We start from the raw sequence: 22,751 nt of genomic DNA, 5'->3' as shown, positions 1-22,751 counted from the left end.
CCCACATCTTGCTCCACAAAGAGACCCATATCCCCACAACTGCCCTGGTGATGGCCCACATTGGGAATAAGTCAGAAAGCCTGGAATACACGGTGCACTTCATGGTGCCAGAAGCATTTTCGAAGGAGCCCACCCACCCCCACTGAAGACTCGGTGAGAGAGAGAGAGAGAGAGAGAGAGAGAGAGTGAGAGAGAGACCCTTCTGTGACCCCACCCCGCAAGACCACAACACTGCTGGATCCTCGCAGATGCTCCCATCTCCACCTGAAAGTGATGTTTGGGGGGGGATCCAAAACAACCCCCCCATTTACCCAAATAGATGACTGAATTTAAGATGACCCCTTTAAAAATAGAGGTTAAATACAGGTTATACCTATATTTACCTGAAAGGGAATATGAATTTGAAATGACCACCCCTCCTTCCACTGCCATTTCTAACAGCAAAGAATGTGGGGGAAACCTAGGGGCTATTCTCACCATTAGCCAAAATCGAGCTAGGAGAGCCTAGCCTGAATTTGGCTGATCGTGTAAACCACCGGGCTTCGCAGGCGAGCCCGGTGGCTTACAAGCGGCTAGCCTGCTTTTTTAGGCCTCCCCTTAGCCCGGGTTTGCGGAGCAAGCGCTCCGCAAACCCAGACTTTCCAGTCGTGAGTAGCCGCAGTGCGGCTCCGCACCGCGGCTACTGACGAGTAGACCCCCGGAGGGGAGGCGAAAAGCCGCCTCCCAGCTCCAGGGGTCTACCCAGTATGCCCCGCGCGCTTGCACATACTGGGCAGTATGCAGAACATACTGGAGCTTCCAGGGGCCGCAGGGCCCCTGAGCTCCCCAGCCCCCGCCGGCTCCGTCATAGAGCCGGCAATTGTGTGGGCGGCCGATTTGGCTGCCCAGGGCTTCCGCTGGGATCGTTTACAGGGAGAGCGGGCTTAGCCCGCTCTCCCTGCAAAAGCGGGTCTCACTGATCGTGAGACCCACCTCCTAGTCTTTGAATCAAGTAAAAATGGTATTTGCCCCTCCAAACCTCTATTGCCCTGGTAGGGAGAGGCCCCCATCCCTGGACCCCAGGATGGTTGCTGCTTCCCCATCCCCCACCATGCTCCTGGAGGGTGGGTAGGATTACTTAGAGTTCCACCGCCTGGTGGCAACTACAGAAAACCCTCTTCTGAGGACCAAAGTGGACAGAGCGGTTCAGACGTACTGACCTCTTGTCTGGTCCACCATATGCCTTGCCCCTGTCAGCTTGGAAAGGCCACACGCACTGTGCCCTGACCCCTTGCTCTGCTGGCTCTCTGCCCACTTCCTCCATCGCCCTCAGGTCTTCATGGAGCACTTCCCAGAGCTTCAGGCCTATGACTGCATCTTCGGGGGCTGGATGACCAATGAGAACCGCTAGGTCCAGCTGCAGGCTTTGGACGAGAAACTGAGCCAAGCTGGATGGGGAACCAAGGCTGGCCTGCATTAACTGCAGGTTACAACTGGGCTCTGGGTGGGCAGGTGCAGGCGGGAGGGAGCCCCACTGCAGCAACTGCCTTGGCATGGGGAGGGGTCTCCTTGGGGATTCTGCCAGGTGCATCAGGGACACCACAGCAGGACTGAAGAAGACCCAGAGGCATTGAGGTGCTGCTGGAGGGCAGCGGAGGGGGGCATGGCCCCCTCCCCATCTCTCAAGCCTCCCAGCACTCCGTGGGGAGCAGGGCTGGGGGGAGCCTGGGCCAAGAGGAGGGTCAAGGCTTGGGTTGGTCTCTTCCTCCCTCCCTTCTCCTTTTCTACCACCTGTATCTTTTCAGATTTTTTCAAATTCCAGTTTCCTTAAATAAATTCAACATGCCTTTTGAGCCAACTTTCCTTAAAAAGTAAGCAGATGAGATCACCCAGCAGTGTGTGTGTGTGTCCGTGTCCCCACCTATCAACTTCACAATGTATGAATCTCTATGAACCGAATTTGCTACAGCTATAGGGACACCTCAATGGTGTAGTTTGGAATTATGCTGCCAATGTGAACTGCCTAACTGATTTTAACCAAATTTGCTACAGCTGTAGGGACACCTTAGTGGTGTAGTTTGTGATGATGCTATCCACACTATTCAAGATGGGGGATGCATGAACATTTGAGACATAACTGGGCTGACTTATGAAACGCCTAACCAATTTGAACCAAATTTGCTACCGCTGTAGTAACATAGGGATGGCTCAAGGACGGTGTTTCCTCTAATTTTTAAATCAGTGAGCAAACGGAATGGGTTTTCATTTGGGCAGCAGTATCAAGGCAGTGTGCATTATTACGTGCCACTGTAGATACCCCCCTACCACACACAGAGTCCCTCTAGTACACTCTTTCTCTTCCCACCCACACCTTCCTCTACACACACACACACACACAGCCCCTCTAGGTATACTCCTTTCCTTCCTGGGCCAGCTTACCCCAGCGGTTCCTGCAACTTGGCAGTCTACTCCTTTCCTTCCCACCCCACACACCTCCCTCTTCATCAGTGCTGCTCAGCTTCAGCCCTCCTGCAGGCCTACAACTCCCATAATCCCTTGCTATTGCCAGCATGAGAGCCAGCGTGGTGTAGTGGTTAGAGTGCTGGACTAGGACCAGGGAAACCCGAGTTCACATCCCCATTCAGCCATGAAACTAGCTGGGTGACTCTGAGCCAGTCACTTCTCTCTCAACCTAACCTACTTCACAGGGTTGTTGTGAAAAAGAAACTCAAGTATGTAGTACACCACTCTGGACTCCTTGGAGGAAGAGCGGGATATAAATGTAAAAATAATAAATAATAATATTGGCAGCTGTGACTGGGGATTATGGGAGCTGTAGTCCAAAACCAGTTGGGGGGCAGGTGAGCAAGCCTGCTCTACATACACACACACACACACCCTAGGTGCACTCCTTTCCTTCCCACCCCCCACACCTCCCTCTACATACACACACAGAGCCATTCTAGTACACTCTTTCCCTTCCCACCCTACACACCTCCCTCTACACACACAGAGTCCCTCTAGGCACACTCACTCTCACACATCCTCCCTCGAGGTATCCTCCTTTCTGGGATATATGAGCCACCGAGACCTCCTCTGCAGCTGCAAGAAAGGGCTTTGAAAGTAAGTTAAGCACTAGAGCTGCCAGCAGAAGTCCCTCCCCCGGCTTTCCCATTGGACGAGGAAGCCTTAGACTGGTGGGGGGAGAAAGGAAGGGGAGGTGCTCGGGAGCTTTCTTTGAGCTACTGAACTACACTACTACATTCTCCACAATGCCCTGATCAGAGTCAGCTCCACCTCCTTCGGCTGCTTTCCGAAGGTGGTGAGGTCTGAGGAGAGAGCAAGCACATGCCTGCAAGCCAACCTGCGCCTCTTCACCTCCTCTTCTCCCAGTGACTGGTAGTTATCTCTGGACTTCTCCGGGAGCCTCCGAATCGCCCCGCACCCACCCCCGCCACGCTCTGGGATTGGTTTTTCGTTTCCTTATTTATTTCCCGGGTCTCTGCACCTGTAGGTCTGTTCTTCCCAGTTTATTCGTGATGTGCTTTGGGAAAGCTCATTGGCGTTGAATTAGACAAGCAGGCGAGGAAAACTCCAGAGAAGAAAGATTTTGCCAACAAAAAGGAGGTGCAAACCTTGGAACGCCTGACACATGGATGACCGCGCTGGACGGTGCCCTAGATCGCTGCACAATGGCCTCGAAGGGCAGAGAGTGGGTAGAGACTCTGGAGGTCTTCTAGTCGAACCCCGCTCTCCCAATGGACAGCAGGCAGCTGCTACAGGCACATCTTAGCACAGCCTCCTGCGAAGAAACGAAGCACCCGAGCTGGAAAGCGAAAGTGGAAACTGAGCACTGCCACGACTTGTAACTGCCTCCCTGTCATTGCCTGCCCAGATGCTGGGTCACTCTCTTTTTCTCGTGCTCTGATGTCTGCCTCGTTGGCCCCAGTCTGGGGCAAGGAACCCCTCCTCTTCTTCCTCCTTGGTGAGTGGATGCAGGACGCCTGGGTCCCCGGGGGAAGGAGAAGCCCTGTGCGCGATGGGGGAGGGGTACTTTGAATCCAATGTCGAGAGGGGGGAGGCTAGGACGGCTGGGAAAGTGGGGTGTGGGGCTGGAAAGCCTTGCAGCAGCTGCAGGAGAGACAGCAATTCGGCAGGCCCAGTTCCCCTCCAGTGGGGTTTCAAAGTTTGGGAAGAGCTACAGCTGTAAAAGGCCATGGAGACTTGCCTGGGAATGGGTGGGCGTGGTCAGGGTCTACAGTGAGCAGCAGGGGTGTAGTTATAGATGGGTTCAAAGAACCCGGCCCCCCAGCCCCACTCCTCCCTCTTTTCTTTTTTATTTTCCTCACTCAGAGGGTCCGCTGGGGAGAGGGGTGAACACAGGCGCACACTCTCCCCTTGCTACACCCCGGCAGTGAGTTCCAGGAAGGAGGGGTTCCTGGGGTTTCCCTTGCACTTTCTCTTTCCTTGATGGCAGTGCCAGCAAAAGCTGGACATCCCCTGCTCTACCTGGGGCTTGGCACCCATGCTGTACGGTGTTCAGGCAAGCCAGAAGGGAAAGTCACCATCTGTGTGAGGTGGTTAGTAGGGGAGACTTTAGGAACTGACTTGCCCAGCAACACTCTTGTTTCTCCCCCCCCCCTTGTTCATCTAGGTGTTGTCCTGAGCACCTGTTCTCCACTGGAGCCCTCGATGGCAAAGCTGGGCTGCTGGTTTGTGGAGGAGGCTGGGGGCAGTGGGTCGGTGATGCCCAGTGCCTTGTCCCAGCGTCGTGCTATGTTGCTGCTGCCCCCGCCAGGGAGACAAATGAAAGAAGCACTCCTCCAGTCAGAGCTGCCCCCGGAAGTGGAGCATGGCTTGGCCTTCCAGTTATTGGGTATTATTGCACTACCCCCTCCCCACAAGAACACATTGGACAATTAGCACAACAGCCCACGCTGTACTGAGGCACCCTTCCCTTTTTAAATTTCTGACAGTATTTTTCAGGTTTGCTGCGTTCAGTCTCACAATCAGCCTTGCAATTATTCCTTGCTAAGGTGAGGTCACTGTTATCCCCATTTTACAGAGTGGGGAACTGAGGTCTAGATGGGGAATCTTGCCCAAAGCCAAACCAGGAGTTTGTGACAGAAGGGGAACATTGGCCCTACATCCCAAATAACTGGACCTCATTGGGTCTCCCTAACCTCATGATGACTTCCAAAATTATGTTTTAGTGCAAATGTTGAATTTATGAGCTGCCTTGGTTTCTGATCAAAGACAAAAAGAGAGCTTCTTCCCTCCTTTCCCCCTTCTTATTGTTTTAGCATGGAACACCAAAAATAATAGTCAAAATCTAAGTTAAAATGTTACCCAGCACAATAAAAAGGCAGAACAACAGCTCTTGAGTTTAATGTCAAACTGGCTTATCCTTTCCTAAACTTGCCAACTTTTGAGGGGCCGACAATTTCTCCATTCCACGTTCTAGCCAAATACACAGAGGGTCAAAAACACAGAACTGTACATGAGACCTAAATTACTTTGAAGAGTGGACAGTGAGGGCAAACGAGAAAGGAAAAGATGAAATTATGGTCAGTGGCATGAGCTAAGTTAGCAGCTTGGACAAGATCCACCCCCACCCCGCACTGCCGTAATGGAGTTCCTTCACCCGTCTCTCTTTCTCACTCACCCTCTCTGCAGACCCGTCAGGGACTCTGTGGAATGGGAAGGATTCCAGCGCCATCCCCCTCTGGCTGGGGGAGGACCCAAGCGACACAGATTCCATCTCCTGTGAGATCAATGCCTACGTTCCCCAAGAGGCCCACGTTCCTTGGGCTGCTGGCCTGGTGGGGCAGAAGGACTGCCCCCGCTCCCTGGAAAAGGGAAAGTGGTTCATTGCCACCGTCCAGCACTCTGAAGCGGGCTATGGGGTCAGCAGCATCCTGAATGAGGAAGCATCTTGGAACCAGGATGCAGCTGCCAGTGGCATCACCACGGCAACAGGTACCCACCTCCTGTCCCCCCCTCCTTCCTCCTGGGGGTGTCTCCCCTGGAATAAAGTTAAATGGAGTAAAGAACCAAGGGTTAGGATTTGGAGCAAGGCGGTAGAAATGGCATTCCCTCCCCTTAACCGTTTTGTTTGTCTTGTTTGCTATAAGATGTTAAGGAAAAAGTACTACCTCGACTCATACAACATAGAAAGCATTTAAAGCACTCAGGCAATACGTGCAGCAAAGAAGTGTTTCTTTTCTGCCCATATTGCGTCTGCGAGCTCACGTCCAGCGGAGTTGTTCAGGGTTGTGAGGGGGCTAGTACATGCCTCTCCTTCCTTGAATCTGAATTTGGAACTATCAATTACCTGCTGTGATGTTTTTAATTAGTTCTTTGTAGATAGAATTTCACAGTTCCAGTTTGTGACTCCTGAGGATATTTACAAGCTGCTTGGAGCAGTGAGACCTACCACCTGTTCTCTTGACCCTTGTCCAACATGGCTTATTCTGTCTGGCAGAGAGGTTGTTGTAGGAGGCCTGGTAGAAATCATAAATGATTCTCTGAGGCAGGGCAGGATGCCTCCTTGCCTTAAGGAGGCAATCTTTAGACCTCTTCTGAAGAAGCCTGCCTTGGATTCCTCAGAGACAGGCAATTATAGGCCTGTCTCCAACCTTCCATTGCTGGGCAAAGTAATTGAGAGGGTGGCAGCCTCCCAACTCCAGACAGTCTTGGAGGAAACTGATTATCTAGACTAGATTATCTGCACATTATCTTATGCAGGGGGTCCTTCTTTGGTGAACCGGGAGAGGGTTGTCTGAGCTGCACCTCCCCCAAGTTTGTTTAAAATTCTTCTGTAGAGCTGCCACCAGTCTTCTACGAGACAAAACTAACTTTAAAATCTCCCCTTTTCATAGCAAAATGCCTTAAGGCCCCTTTAAGGAGTGTAGCCAGAGCAGGCATGTATGGAGGAAGAACAGAGCAAGTTCCCAGCCTGATCAAGCTTAAAATGATCAAAATCTAGTTTATTTAAGTGGGTATAAAAAGCAGGACAGTTTATATGCAAACAAGCAAAATGGTTAAAGTGCATAAATGAGGTATCTTTCTTCCAGTCTGGTGTTCCATAAAGGAGGCTCAGTAGATCTTGGGTCTTAAGCTGCAGTTCAGAAAAGAAAAGGTTGCATCATCATGGTGAACTCTGCACACTCCTAGGAGCCATGCAGCATGGTCACAGCTAACAAAGCTAAATTAACACAAAAGTTACATTCTGGGAATAACAACCTCAAGAGTCCTTCTGATGACAAACTACCACCCCACCTAACTTTACACACACAAGCTGGCTGTTTCCTTTATAGAGAAAAGTTATAGTGTGGAAGAGATAGTGTCAGGTGTCAATTCTTCTTCTTGGAGATAGGCAAACATCCCCGCATCTGATGGCTCAATACTTATTTCAGAAGCATCTCCCCCAGATAGTAGCAGATTCTTGAGATAATAGAAAACCTATTGAGGTTTTAGGTGCTTAAGAACATTTTGGGTCTCTTCCTGGCCTATTGAGGTTAACTGCTTCACAACAGGCTAGTGCAAGACACAAAATACACAGAACGGCCAGTCCAGGCCAAAAATGGCTTTTAGAATTGAGGGAAGTTCTGATATGAGATGAATGAGTTTTGGGGCTGAACTAAGACACGTTCTGTTGTACCTTCCTTGTCTGATCTTTCTCCCACTCCCCCCGCCCGAGAAATCTGAATGTTTTCCTTGCTGTGGGGTGTGTGTGTGTGTGTGTGTGTGTGTGTGTGTGTGTTGGGGGAGGCAAATAAGTGGACAAGAAAACATTATTTCCCCCAAAGTTTGCAAAGGCATTTTCTAGACTCTCTGGATAACTCATGTGCTTGGAGTTGGGGATTTTGGCTTCATGTGAGGAGGGGAACAGGTGTCAGTGGGGTATGAGAATTCATAGCAAGGGGTCAGCGGCTATGAGGGGCCAGGCTGGCCTGTTTTTGATCCATTTGCTGCCCCGAGTGGATCGGAATCGAGATCACGTGCTCAGAATTACCCTGACAAATTTCTTTGGTTCACGCCCCCCCCCGGTCTCTTTTACCAGCGGTCCTCTCCGTGTTCACCCGGACCCCCCAGCTGCAGTCCCGCCTGGGCCAGGACGTGCTCATTGACTGTGGGTTCTCGGGTCCTGCCGTTCCGTTTTCGGTCGAGTGGCGACTCCAGTTTCGTGGGGCAGGCCGGGTCATCCTGGCGTATGATGGAGCAGCCCACCGGATCTCTGTGGCTGAGGAGGGTGCTGAGCTATTCCTGGACCCAGAGAGCAACAACGTCTCACTGCGCCTAACAAATATTGGGGTGCGTCATGAGGGCACCTATATCTGTACAGTCTACCTGCCCCATCTGCACGCCCAGCAAGCCATGGAGCTGAAGGTTGTGGGTGAGTGGCATGGGGACTCCCTTGGTATCTGCTTCTGTGAGTGTCTGCTTCTCTTGTGCATTGTTTGCCACTGTGCTGAATTATAAAGAGTTTGTTTTGCAGTAAGAAGCATGAATTATCCCCTTTGCTAAGCAGGATCTGCCCTCGTTTTCATTTGGTTGGGTGGCTACATGCAAGTGCTGTCTGCAATAAGATCTTTCCCTTAGGAGATGGAGCCATAACTCAATGCTAGAGCACCTGCTTCCGTTCATAAGGCCCCAGTTTCACTCCATGGCAGCATCTCCAGGTAGAGCTGGGAGGGACTCCTGCTGGAATCTAGGAGATCTGCTGCCAGTCAGTGTAGACAATAGTGAGCTAGATGGACCAATGGTATAAGACATAAGAATATAAGAAAAACCTTGCCGGATCAGGCCGAAGGCCTCTCTAGTCCAGCTTCCTGTTTCACACAGTGGCCCACCAGTTGCCTCTGAGAAGCCCACAGGCAAGAGGTATGTGCATGCCCCCTCTCCTGCTGTTTCCTATGTTCCTAAAAAGTTTCCTATGTTCCTAAACTAGCTGCAATGTTTCATTGATTAATCATTTTTTAAAAATTGAATTAATATTTGTAGACCAAATAAGTCACTTAAAAAAAAAAAAAACAACCCAGGAGAAAATGAATCATTTAAAATGCAATGGCACCAATTACATCATTCAAAATATGTGCTAAAAATGCCCCCAAACAAGGAGACAGAATTAAGGGATCACCAAGCAGATTTTTTTCCCCCATTTGAAAAAAAAAGCACAAACATTCTGAAACCTATGTTTCAGAACTGTGTTAGAAGAGAGCGTTTTCTGTTGGTTTCCTAAAATAACATCTTGAAGTCAGTCAGTTTCATCATCCAATAACGCATGATGCTAGATCTGTGTTGCCCAGCCTGAGGCTGCAGGGGCAGGAGGTGGTTTCCGGTGTAATAGACATCTTTGTGGCTGTTGAACACAATGTATTAAGTTGGAGGTTTTTATTTCCACATATAAGGCTGTCTTTCCTCCCAAGAAGTTTGTTTATAAAACAAACCATTCAAGTTTTTACTCAGGTCCACTTCTTTAGCCCAGTGATCTTCATTATTTTTCAAGCAGGGCAGAAAACCATCAGTGTGAGAGCCATTTCTCACTGTGCTGACTCTGCACAGTTCAGCACTTTTCTCAGGGCTGGGAGGGCCTTTTAAGAGAGACTGAGCTCTTTTGGAAGCTCTGTGGGGAAAGCACTGGAAAGGGCTACACTTCCCAGCACTCTGTGCATGCTTCCAAGATGGTTCAGGGGCTCAAGAGGACTCTGTTTGCCCAGCATCAGGGGCTGGGACTCTTTTAAGGGAAAATGCAACACTGCACTGTGGGAGCAGTCACTTCCATATGGTGCAGCAGGACTGTGCAGAATATTCAGCTTTGGCCATAACTTCACACTGGTCCAATAAACAATTAGTCAGGGAACGGCACTTAGGCTTGATGGGCAACTGTCACTGACCCCCAGGCCTTACAGCAGGCCTGCTCAACTTAGGCCCCCCAGCTGTTTTTGGACTACAACTCCCATAATTCTCAGCCACAGCAGCCAATAGCCAGGAATTATGGGAATTGTAGGCCAACTTCTGCAGGAGGGCCGAAGTTGAGCAGGCCTGCCTTACAGGGAAGAACACTGTTTTAGCCAGTGAATTGACCAACAGATTGTTAATAATAATAATAATAATAATTATTATTATTATTTCTTGTTTACACAGTCAGACAGGTGTTATTGACTGGTTTGTTTTATCCAGACATTGAGTCCTTCCCAAGGACCTGGGATGGCTGATGATGATGATGATGATGATTAATGCAAATGCTTACAGCCAGTGTTCCCTCTAAGATGGATTGCCAGATGTTGTGGACTACAATCCCCAGAATCCCCAGCTACAATGGCTTTTACTTGGGGATTATGGGAGTTGTAGTCCACAAAATCTGGGAAACCCTGTTAGAGGGAACACTGCTTACAGCACTCACATGTAGTTATTCATCCAAGTTCAGGCCAGGGTATCTCTTGCTTAGAAAAGGGGATAATTTACCACTAGACAAGTCTTCTCGCCAAATGAGAGAAGCTCCTTAACTGTCTGTCTTTCTTCCTCCTCCTCTGCTTGGGTAGGTTTTGAGTGTGCTCCGTCTCCTTTATGATGCTGCAGAAGGCAGGCTTCCAACTCCGGGTGGACAGGTGGCAAACCTCGCACCCAGCTGGAGGGGTGGGTGGGCTTTGGCACATCTCCCTTTGGCACATTTCCCTTGGCTTGCTCTGCCTTCTGCCACCTCCACCTTGCTTTCTTTCTCTCTCCTCTCCAGAGCCTCCCATGGTGACCATGCGCCCGACCCTACTCTCAGTGGCCCCCAGTGCCCATGCTGAGCTGGCCTGCGAGATCTCTAGCTACTACCCCCCAGGCGTGTCTGTCAGCTGGAAATGCCGCAGCCCCATCAAGTCCCCCCAGGATCCCTTTCTGGAGACCTGGGAATCTGGCCACCGGCAGTTGCCAGATGGCTCCTACAGCTTCACCAGCTTTGCCCGCTTGGAGGCTGTCCAGCCTAAAGACCATGGCGCTTCCTACAGCTGCCATGTGGCCCATGTCGGCTTGGGGGAAGCTGGCCTCAAGAAGACCGTGAAACTGAGCGTGGCAGGTAGGCCGTGGGCAGGGAGGGAGACGAATTGGTGCCTCCGTGAGGTCTGAAAAATGAAAAAGATCTGGATGTGCCCGCTCCAGAGTGGTTGTGGCAGGAGTGTAGCTGTAATTGAACAAAGTGGGTGGGGTGGGGTGGGGTGAACAAATGTCCCTGAGAGAGGAGGGGCCCAACTGAGTGGCAGCTTGATCTTAGCTCCCCACCTCTTGTCTCTCTGAAGAAGGCGAGGAGATGTGACTGAGGATTGTGGGAGTTGTAGTCCAAAAACAGCTGGAGGGGTGAAGTGGTGCAACTCTGCTTTAACCACTAATCCACACTGCCTCTCAATCCTGTACTGGCCTACCTTACAAGGTGGTGGGAAAGTTATTACTGCAATAGTGTAATAAATACTAAGAGTGTATAGTAACTGAGCCATGATTATGATGGGACTAAATTGATCTCGGTAGATAACAGGGGCAGAAATTGTGTTGTTTCATATCTGTGTGTCCACTAAAAGCAAATGGATTGAAAGTGTTTCAAGCCAGTTTTTGCCTGGCCTGGGTCATCTACTGATCTCAGGTGCATAAGCAAAGTGTGCTCAAAGAGCGCCTCCTTCCTGATCTGCCTGGGGAAGGTGGGAGAAAGTGCTGCTTGCGGGACCCTCGACCAGTATAGTTCAGTATGGTCTTATGGGAGGGTGGGATGTGCCTCTCTTGGCATAAATGTTAAATTTTAAAAAATAAAAAATTGGGGAGTTTCTGCAGGACATTTCCCCTCTGGTGCTCATAACCTTACTGGCAATATTGTAGGATAGTGAATGCCACATTGTATAGATTCTTCTGTAAGTTCGGTGCACTGCCAGTAACCTCGTGAAACTTGTAAGCAACCTAATCAAATCAATTGAGTTGCAGTGGAGGGAGGTTCCTGCAGGCTCCTCTGGTTTGATCTTGCAACCTGGCAAAGGAGCCGAGGTGGTGCAGTGGTTTGCTCTGATGCTACAAACTTGGCCTCTGGGCACTTGGCCTTAACTGCTAATTAATATAGTTTGGGACCAACCAGGACAAGAGTGAGTGACCAAACAAAACTGTTTGAGACAGATGGGGTGATCAGTACCATCTGGTGCGGGGGGGGGGGGGATGAATGCTCATTGTGTCTTTTGACAAGGTCTGCACCCCTCAAGTTGGACCAGAGGTGATAAGAGGTGCAATACTTTCAGTGGGTTATCCTGCTTTTATTATGAGGCCAAATTTGAAGTGGCGTATTAAAAGCTTTTAACATTTTAAAAATACTAGAATTCCTATAAAATTTCATCTATGATGTCAGATGAATGGAAATAAAAATTGGCAGTAACATCCTCCATGGAGAGATTACGACAATTTGTTCTTGGTTACCCTGACCTTTCCTCTGGCTAAAATGATGGCAATTTTGCCCTAATCGTTTGGCAGTAGGGAAAAAGAAGGGGTGATAATGCAGAGAGAGCTCTATTTTCAATATTTTGCTTATTTTCCATCGCTAGGAAGGTAGACATTGCCAGAAACCTCTAGGAGCATTCGTCCCCTGAGATGGTACCATTGGGCAAAATTTGTGGGAATGGCTCATGGGCTGGGGGTATGGCTTTGAAGTAGAGAGTGGCTGGCATGGCCTCTTGTCTCTCTCTCTCACACACATCCCTCCATCTTGGCTTCTCTCCAGGCTCCTCCGGCCCCTCTTCAGAAGATGCGATCGGCCTCTTCCTGTTGGCCTTTGTGCTGTTTGGGGCCCTGCGGGTTTTTTTCAAGCACGGTAAGTCCTTTGCTCTCCAGTGTGCCCCATCTGCGTCTTAAATGAAGTTCCACTCCTCCTCCCACCATTAACCTTTCTTCCTTTTTCCCTTTTCAGCCTTTGGAGGCAAAGACACAGCCAAATTGGAGGTAAATGCACACAACACCCCAGTGTATGTATGTATGTAAATCCCTTTGGGAACTTTAGATGAAAAGCGGTATATAAATATCATTCATATTCGTTGAGTGCCCTTCCTTGGCAGGATTGTCCCAAGTTCTTGTTTGGGGTTTTTGGCAGTTGGCCATCATGATGCCAGCCAAGCCTCCACATGCTCTTCATGGCTGCTGGAGGGACCGGGTGGGGGCAGACCTTTGGGTTGCCAGGGCAAGGTCACAATGCAATGGATCAGAGGGAGAGTGATAGTTTGGAAGGCTTTTTCTGCTTCAAGGTGTACAGCTAGGTAATGGGCTCCCTTCCTTGTTTATCTCCCCTTCCATGAAACAGACATCCCAAGCTCTCTGGGACAGATGCTTCAGCCCTTGGGGGTTCCCAGTTCATCTCTCCAAAGTGGCCCCCATCTTTGCAATGGGCTGTGGCAGAGGTGCTGTTTTGCATGCAAAAGTTCCCAGGTTCACTCCCTGGCAGTGTCTCCAGTAGCAGGGCTGGGGAAGACCTCGCTCTCTGCTCATGACCTGGGAGAGGATCAAAACTGGATTCACATTTAACAGTTGTGAGGAGGCCCATAGCTCAGTGACGGAGTGCATGCTTTGCATGGAGAAGGTTTCCAGTAGAGCTGCTACCAGTCAGAGTAGAGAGTGCCAGGCCAGGGGGACCCATCAACTGACTTGGTAGGAAGCAGTTTCATATGTTGCTGATGCTCAGGGCTGGAGCACCTTGTTTGTATGTGAAAGGTCCTGGAACATAGGAAGTTGTCTTGGGCCAGACCATTGGTCCATCTCATTCAATATTGTTTACTCTGACTGGCAGCATAACAGTCAGTGTTCCACTGACTCTCCAAGGTTTTAGGCAGGAGTCTCTCCCCACCTCATCTGGTGACGCTGCCAGGAAGTGAAGCTGGAACCTTCTGCATGCAAAGCCGATGCTCTGCCACTGAGCTCCATCCCATCCCAGGTACAGTCCTAGGCAACATTAGGCAGTAGGTGTTGGATGCCATGGAAGACCCTTCTATGCCAGAGACCTTGGAAAGATGCTGTCACTGAGGGGAAGCATCCTGGAGGTATCCGTGGCCTGGCTCAGCACAAGGCAGCTTCCTAGGTTCCTCTCTTCAAAAATGTGATGTCATTTCTGGTTTGAAGCACTGTTCTGAAAATCAAACTCTTTCAGCTTTGCTTTAACCTGAATGAGTCAGCATGCGGCAAATTTTAATGTTAACTAACATGCAAATGACTCACATATCAGAGATGCTGTTAAAGTTTGTAGTAAAGCTTGTGGGACTGGAGATGAGATGATTAGGTTAGGCATTAAACCCATTAGGTAAAAATACCATTGTTTTCAGCTATGAAATCATAAGTCTATGGTTGACAGAATTCAAAAGGTTGGATGCCCATCTCACTAGCTACAGATGGAGCTAAACCTGTCTAAGCAGTTGCTGATTGCTGGGTAGACACAGCTAGTTGAGTTCTATTTATAGGATTATGGCAGGATTCCTCAAAGTTGGGTCTCCAGATGTTGTTGGCCAAAGGCTGTGGATGATGTGAGTTGTAGGCCAACATCTGGGGATCCAACTTTGAGAACCCCTGAGTTAAGGCATTCTCCTAGACTTGTACAAATTAACAGATTGACACAATTACAATGTGTCTTCCCTACCCGCATGCATTCATGATGCTCTCATGGCAACACAAGTACAGCCAGGAGTTGGTCATTCCCAAAGTGTCCCTCAGCAAGACCCCTTCCGGGAAAGCAATGTGGACACCCCCAAAACTCCCAGCTGGGTAAACCTCACCTCCTGTCTCTCTTCTCTTCACAGAAACTTGAATAAATCGGAGCAACTGACCAAGCTTCATTTGTTTTGTTTGGCCTTGCTTTGGATCTCCCTCTGGCTGAAGGGATGAAGCTAAAAACTGATTGCAGGCTGGAAAACTCTGGGGTCCTTTCACTGTTCTCGTACACCCTTCTTGTTCCTTGCTATGGCATGTGAACTGGTGTGTTTTGATTTTGTGTGTCTGCTGTTATGTAATTGGGGTGGCTGTGAGGACCCTCATCCTCTGTTCCTCCCTGCTATGAAAGCGTTTGCTGTGTCTTCTCCATCCTCACATCTCTTATTTGCTCACCCTAACCCACATTTCTGTGTCTGCTCTGAAAGTCTCTGGTGAAGCTTTACTTCAGGTGGTATTTATGTATCCTTCGAAGGAGATTCTATAATTTAAAAACAAAAAACCCCAACCTGGGACTTTTACACAGAGCAGGCTTTACTGCACGTTTATGGTGAGGCTTTACTGTGAATTCAAAGTTGTCCCAAAAAACTAACACAAATAGTGAGTGGTGGTTGTTGTTTTTTTACCCTGGATAGAAATCGAGCTACATTCTAAGGCGCAGTGAAAAACCCAAATTGTGTGTGAACTGTTTCCCGATAACTCACAGGGACTTTGGGGTAAATCTGGCCAATATGTGAACGCATACCTTCAATTCCAGCGGAGATGTGATTTAAAGGGCTTTAAAAGCCCTGTGTGAAAAATTTCCTGGAGAAACAGACAGGACAGTGCAACAGAGCAATACTGTTTCTGTCACAAAGTGGTCTCTGACCTGCCTTTGTTCCACTTTGATTGAAGGAAAACTGAGCCACAGGGGGCTGGGATGACGGCGTTGAATGCAAGCAGCAGCCCGGACTTCCTCCAGCTGCATTAAGGATGCCTCCTGTGATAAAAGGGGTGTGGGGTGCAGCTTTCATTTGCACGAGGCATGCTGGGATTGCTCAGAGCAGAGCATAAAGCTCTTGACCTCTGGGCTGACGGGATTGCCAGGCTGAGCTGCTATGTCAGGGGGCAGCATCGGCCATCTCACTGAAGGCTGAACTTCAGTTGACCCAGAAGTCCCACAGAACGTCTCCTGATGACTTATTTTGCTTTAAAGCAGCTGTGAGGAGAACTCCAAATTTGACTGGGGAGGCAGTCCCATTATCCTGGGGAGGATGATGGGAGTTGTAGGCCAACAACATCTGAGGATCCAGCTTTGAGAAGAACCCCTGGGTTAAGGCATTCTCCTAGAGTTGCACAAACTAACAGGAAGATTGACACAATTACAACCTGACTTTCCTCTTCCTCAATAGTCCATTTTCCCAATTATAATTGTACTCCCCCAGCTGGTTTACTCTTTCTGAGGGAAAGGGTATGTAGATGCCACAGCTGCATTAAAGTGCAAACCAAAAATCTTTGGGTGTGGGGGACTCCATATGACACTGCATTCTCTTGTTTGGCCTGTACCACTTCAGACTGAAGATGGGGGGCTCACATGACAGAATGTTCCATTAGGAGAAAAAGATCCCTGCACTTAGAAAATGAGCATATCCAGGAGATGAGGCTGAGCCTAGCATCCTCCCAGAACTGCTAGCTTTCCAGAGACTTTTACACACAGCAGTCTTTACCGCGGGTTTACTGAGAGGCTATACTGCTAACTCAAACTTGTCCCCCCAAAATGACACACACAGTGGATTTTCTTTACCCTGGATATAAACTGGGGCTGGGCTACACTCTAACGCATAGTGAAAAACCTGAATTTTGTGTGAACTGCTCCCCGATACCTCACAGGGACTTCGGGGTAAATCTGGCCCATATGTGAACGCACCCCCTCCATTCTGGAGGAGATGTGAGTTAAAGGGCTTTAAAAGCCCCGTGTGAAAAACACTGTCTCTGAGCCATTTGGATTGTAGCCAATGGAATGCCAGGCTGAACACTTCATGTGAGGATTAGGCCCCGAACCAGCATCTTCTCTCTGCCCCCCCCCCACCCAGTGCCTTTGCAGATATTGCCACCTGGGTGTTTTTCACACAGGGCTTTTAAAGCCCCTTAGCTCACATCTTCTCCGGAATGGAGGGTGTGCGTTCACATATTGGGCAGATTTACCCCTGAGTCCCTGTGAGTTATCAGGGAGCACTTCACACATAATTTGGGGTTTTCACTGTGCGTTTGAGTGTAGCCCAATCTATAACAGGGTTACAAAAATCCACTTTTTGTGTTGGTTTTTGGGGACAACAGTAAGACAACTTACTGTGAACTTGCAGTAAACCTGTGGTAACACCTGCTGTCTGGGAAAGCTCCTGGAGTGATTTTACGGATGCCTTCAGTTAGGGGGTCTCCAGCACTCTTAGCCCAGTGAGAGCTGATGAATGTTTGTCCTTCTCCTTGCTGTGTTGGCCCAACATCCTTCCCCATGCTGTAGGCTGAGCAACTGAGATTGTCTGCTGTAAGCCCTTTGTGGCAGAATCCTGCTCTGTGCAGCACCATTGATAATAAATTGATCTTTAAACAACCAGAATATGTTGGAGCGATACTGCTGTCCATTGCTTTCCTCTATGACAGATGAATGCTGCTGCTACTAAACATGCTTTCAAGCTACTGTGACACATTATCCTATTTATATTTACCAGGGAGTAAGTGCCATTGGTCACAGTGGGGCTTACGTGTGAGTAAATATGGCCTGGACTGTGCTGCATGTCTCATGAAGAGTGATGCTGTGTACTTAGAGTGGACGAAAGCTTCAGAGTGCTTTCCAAATTAGACCCTACAACAGGGTCCCGGCATATCTGCCAAGTATGCTTCTGTACTTCCTGTGTTGTGACACCGCAGTGTCTATGCTGTCAGCATGGGTGCCCTTCACATTTCAGATCCCTTGTTTCAGATTTAGTTGCTGCAATATAGTGCTATAACATTGTGTGTTGCAAAAAGGCTGCTGTATTTTCCCGTTGTAGGATTTTTTGATTCTGGAGATTGTTGCGAATATGATGCTGCCAAGCTGAAGCATTTTACCATAGTTGTAGCGGGTAATCTGGAAAGTGCCCAGTTAGCCATTAACGCATAGGGGGGCAGAGACAGGAAAAGTCCAACGAATGGAGGCAGCGCATGTTAGCTGCTAATGCTGGGGAAGGGGGGAGTCGGCGGTGGTGAGAAGCTATTTTCCCTATCATAACTGCCTCCCCCACCCTGCTCCGAGAGAGGGTAAAAACTCAGTGTTGATGGTTTGCTGGGATCATGCCCAGCCAGTGCAGGGCTGCTTTGGAGTGGCCATTTTGCTGTTGCTATTTCTTCTCATGCTGAAGCCTGGTGGCATGTAGGCCTGGGCAACCAACTTCTTGTTCTTTGAGGATTTCCCCTCAAGGTAACTGCTCAGTAGGGACAGCCTTCTACTCAGCTGACTAAGGCTCTCTCCTGAGGTGCAACTCAGGCATTAATTGTGCTAATGACTGTGTGGAATTGGAGAACTTGTGGAGTTTGCTGCCTAGAGGTGGGGTGAGGACTACTGCTGAGATGCCTCCCGGGGCAGGCAGGCGGGGAGAGGTCTGTCAGTGGCTAGTCGGCATGGATACCTAGATGGAGCATCTACCTTCAGAGGCCTAAAGAGGGGCTGCTGGAGGGGAGAGCTGCTTCCCTTCAAGCCCACTCCGCTTGTGGGCTTTCCTCTGGGGTCTCAATAGACCAACCTTGGTTGGCGCCAGCACGCTCTTATTTCTTCATTGCATAAGCTTCATAGGAAACTGTCCCCGCCCCACCCCACCCCTGCAAGAGTCAGACCCTTGATCCAGCGACCTCAGTACTGTCTGTCCTTTCCTAGCCCTACCTTGAGATACTGTTAGGGATTAAACCTGGGACCTTCTGCATGCAAAACAGATGCCATAACACCGAGCTGTGGCCCCTCCCTATCTCTCTGACCTGCTTATCCTGGCATGGACCAGATGCAGCCTTGCTTAGCATCAGCAAAGAGGGTGCTGCATTCAGACCTTAATCCTGGGAGACGACCAATAACCAAAGTAGCCTGGGCTTTTTCTAATGTTTCTGCCATTTGCAAAGGATACAGTATCTGCTCTTGTGCTGATCCCCTAACCTGTTGTTGATTCCATTGGTCTAAGGCTTTTTAAACCTGCTTTGGGACAATCTTTTATCTCACTCTTCCTCATGACACACCTGCCTACTGTGTTGAGTGCCAAAGATATGCTGGGAGAACAAGAGGGAAACCCCCAAGGCACAGGGCAGGAAGGTGGGGACCTTTCCCTGTCTCGTCACCTGGTAACTCTTGGAGATGGACTGCCTGTGACAGGGGAGACTCTATTCTTAGCCATTTGGGCTAATAGATGATGGTCTAATCCTTTTCAAGAACATGAGAAAAACCACTTTTTTGGACTAGGCCAAGCATTCATCCAGTTGCCCACACTGGCCAACTGTATGCCATGGAGAAGCCCAAGGGGTAAAGGCAGTGGCTTTCCTCTGTTGCTTGTCCCTTTGATAGCCTATGAATATGGGTGTTCTGTGCTCAGCTGCCAAGGCTAGCAGCAACTGATAAGCATCTCTCCTTACATAGGAATCTGCCTTATACCGAATCAGACCATTGGTCCATCTAGCTCAGTATCAACTGCTCTGACTGGCAGCAGTTTCTTCTAGACAGGAGCCTTTTCCAGCCATACCTGGAGATGCTGCCAGGAATTGAACCTGGGACCTTCTGCATGCAAGCGGATACCTTGGAGAAGTCACTGCCAGTCTGTGAAGACAATACTGAGCTAGATAGACAAATGGTCTGATTCAGTATATGGCAGCTTCCTATGTTCCTGTGCTCTTCCATTGAGCTATGGCCTCGTCCCCTAAGTAGAAGATCTTGCAGTGCTCAGACATGAGCCCATCAGGATAGACCCTGCTTAACAAACAGCAAATTCACACTCGCTACTGAAGATCAGCTGGGAGGCTCCTATGGGCGGAGATCTTTGAGGCCCCTCCCCCTGCTTCCCTGACTGCTTCTTGATCCCCTCTCTCCAACCAATAGGGGCGGGGGGGGGGGAAGAGATGTGGGGCACTAGAGGCAGTAAGAGACTCGCTTTGCATGTGTTGGGAGCCCATCTGTGAAAGCCTCCAGGCAAGCCCCACCACAAGGAGAGGAGTCAAACTCTGAGGGGGACAATTTAAATGTGCTGACAAATGCACAATATTAAATGTACAGAGGATTTTTGGTTGGGAATCCACTTCAACTGTAGCCAGCAATATTAACAGTGGATTATATCGTAGGGCTGTTGTAAGCTATGCTCAGGCACCATCTTCTCTCCTTCTCTGCTGTCTGAAGATACTCAACTGCTGCCACTGGAATTCACATTGATATGACATTAAAACACACACACACACACACTTACCAGCATTAAAAAAAAGAAAAAGTCCCACACACAAAAATCTCAGTTAAGCATGAACCTGAGGGGATAGCAATGGGAGAATCACTCTGTTCAAGGCCCTTTTCTGCCAGTAACTACAGCTGACTGACTGCCCTTCACTTACTTCCGGTAGCACTGCAGATATATTTCCTCTCCTTTGGTAACTCTTGGTTCTTTTGCACAGTTGTGGTGATAGTTTCTCTTCCTTGACGCCGCCTCCTTGCCTGTAGAGTTTTATGATAGGCTAGAATGTCAATTTCTCCTACCCCATCAGATTTTCTACTCCCTCCTCCTTTCCTGATAGACTAGAGTGTTATTATTCCCTACCCTATCAATTTTTCTTCTGAGTTTGCTCATGCTCAGTCTCCCTGTTTGTAGCCACTCAGTTGCCCATACCTTGAAGAGAAATCCATCAGAAACTTTGACCCTTGAATAACAAGGTGCATAAACATCAATAGGCACTTCTCTTTCTACTTTAACTACTGTAAAAAACTGTTCAAATAAATTTGTTACTGTAGGAAAAATAATTAAAAAAATTTTTTTTGGAAAGTGTAATTCCATTTTTAAAAATTATGTTTAAGATGTTTGAAATGGTGTTTTTTTAAACTATCTAATTCATTTGCTTTAAAGCATTTTGAACTATGTAAAGTGCTCAAATTTTATTAAAGAGTCTCTGTTGTGGCAAAACGTTTTAATTCCCTTGTCCCAACAGCACCGCCTGGGTGTTCAGAACTTCAGAGTTAGTGAAGAGACTTGTGTAGTCCACAAGCTTGCAAATCATTGTCTGTGAACCCAGCAGTATTTCTTGGAAACACATTCAGCTATTAGAGGTTTGTTATTAACATCAGAAACAATTAGTAACTTTGACATTGGCTGAGAGGCATTGTCTGAAAACGTTTAGTCCTGCAGGAACATGGGCAAGCTTAATCACTTGTGCAACCTTGCTAATGCAAAGCTGCATCTGTCAGGTTCCCTTATGAGCAGGTGAGGAGCTGTCATTATGTGGGATAACAGCAAAGAGAGTACTGTTTGAGCGCATAGGTCCTGAGTTCCAGTCCTGGACTGGACTCCTATCAGTTTTCAGGGACCAAACATCCTGTGCCTGCAGGTATGCTGGTCTATGACCGTAATAAAGATTGATTGATTGTTCCTGGAGTGGCAGTTGATGTGAAAGGACTGAGTGTGGCACATGCAAGTGATCCTGAAAATCTGCAAGCATCTCCTGCATCACTGCTGTCTCGTTTCTGTGCTCTTCCTAGTTGTGTAAGATGTCAATCAAGAATAAAGAACTATGAGATTAGTAAAAAAAATTGTGTATGTGTGTCAAATTCTACTGATCAATTGCATTCAATATAAATGGGCAGCTGGTAATCACATGTTCAGCTTCCATACACTGCACAAAAATGTTCAGCCTGGCAGCAAAGGACTCAGCCTTCTCTTGTTCCAAAGTAAGGAATTTGAAAGGTTTAGTGCCCAGGGTTTCCCCCCATATGCATGCAGCATGAATCAAATAAATCAAATCAAATTTATTATTACGGTCCATGACCAAGAAAGCAAGGAATAAAAACAATACAATACAGTAAAAATATACAACATCAAAATAATAAATTAGATAAAACTGAGTTACAAGGATGGCAAGGTCATACACATCTAAGTTTATCTCATCTCATTTTATATGCTGCAGCACAAAATCTTGCAATCCTCTCTGTAACCTCCACGTGGCGTTCCATTAAAAAATAAGAAACATAATAAGCATCAGAATAACCCGGTTTATATTTTAAAAGAGGTTCTATCCATATAGGGCGGATAGTCCTATAAAAGGCACAGTGTAAAAGGACGTGCGCTACCGACGCAACAACTCCACCGCCACAAGGGCATAACCGATTCCTTAAGGGAATTCCCTTAAACCACCCTTCTAACACCGCAGAAGGTAATGCTTAAAGCGTGCCTGTGAGAAAGCTCTGCTATGACTTAAGGTGGTCAGGCGTATCAAGTATCCTGTTGACTGGGGATAGTACGAAAAACTGCCTAAGGTGTTCTTTGCAGTAATCAAACTTAGTTATCTTTATTTCGCCATATCTAGCACTCTTTGCTTAACTATCTTTTTAGCAGCATCAGGTGTTAAAAGATGACAGATATTGCCATGAGAACCCACACTTACCAAAGATGACCTGTGAGTTCTTTTGCCAGGAAGACGGGAATTCATCTTCCAACACTAATGGCCCAAGGCCCAAGGGGCATGTGTGGAGTTTAAGCCAAAAATTAATCAGATATAACCATGCCTGGGTTTCAACTCTAATCACTCCAGATTCAAGGCGTAAGGCGGCATTGGAAACACATTTAGGAAGATGAAAAATAGGGAAGGGAGCCCACCTGAACAGCTTCCAATATAGAAAGGTTACCTGTAGGACTACACACAGCATGAATACCAGAACCCGCCATCACACGGGACACTTGGGACACTTCCACAGCAAACAGTAGTGACAGGATAAGGGGCCATTGCATAACAGAACTTCCCCCTGTTGGATTCCTAGCACAGGGCCCATGGGGTGTTGGTGTTGTGGATGAGGTTCTGTAATAGGTTCTGAGGCTCCTGAGAGGTTA

The 22,751-nt window shown here is 48.4% G+C and overlaps 1 protein-coding gene across 2 annotated transcripts; it reads left to right on the top strand.

Annotated features, from left to right (window-relative positions):
• The first annotated feature begins 3,040 nt into the window (after positions 1-3,040).
• Positions 3,041-17,278, top strand: LOC128347878 (tapasin-like). 2 transcript variants are annotated; one of them, XM_053303111.1, is made up of 8 exons: positions 3,043-3,964; positions 4,634-4,855; positions 5,656-5,958; positions 8,045-8,377; positions 10,718-11,047; positions 12,719-12,808; positions 12,905-12,936; positions 14,775-17,278. In XM_053303111.1, exons 1-8 carry the CDS (start codon positions 3,907-3,909, stop codon positions 14,784-14,786), a joined length of 1,380 nt encoding a protein of 459 aa, XP_053159086.1. In that variant the 5' UTR covers positions 3,043-3,906; the 3' UTR covers positions 14,787-17,278. The 2 variants fall into 2 exon arrangements, with proteins under 2 accessions (XP_053159087.1, XP_053159086.1); XM_053303112.1 differs by lacking the exon at positions 4,634-4,855 and having other exon boundaries at positions 3,041-3,964.
• The last annotated feature ends 5,473 nt before the right edge of the window (positions 17,279-22,751 follow it).

This window comes from Hemicordylus capensis, chromosome 2, assembly GCF_027244095.1.
Source record: "Hemicordylus capensis ecotype Gifberg chromosome 2, rHemCap1.1.pri, whole genome shotgun sequence".
Classification (NCBI taxonomy): Eukaryota; Metazoa; Chordata; class Lepidosauria; order Squamata; family Cordylidae; genus Hemicordylus; species Hemicordylus capensis.
The sequence above is the reverse complement of the archived record's forward strand: the minus strand, read 5'-3'. Positions and strand labels throughout refer to the sequence as shown.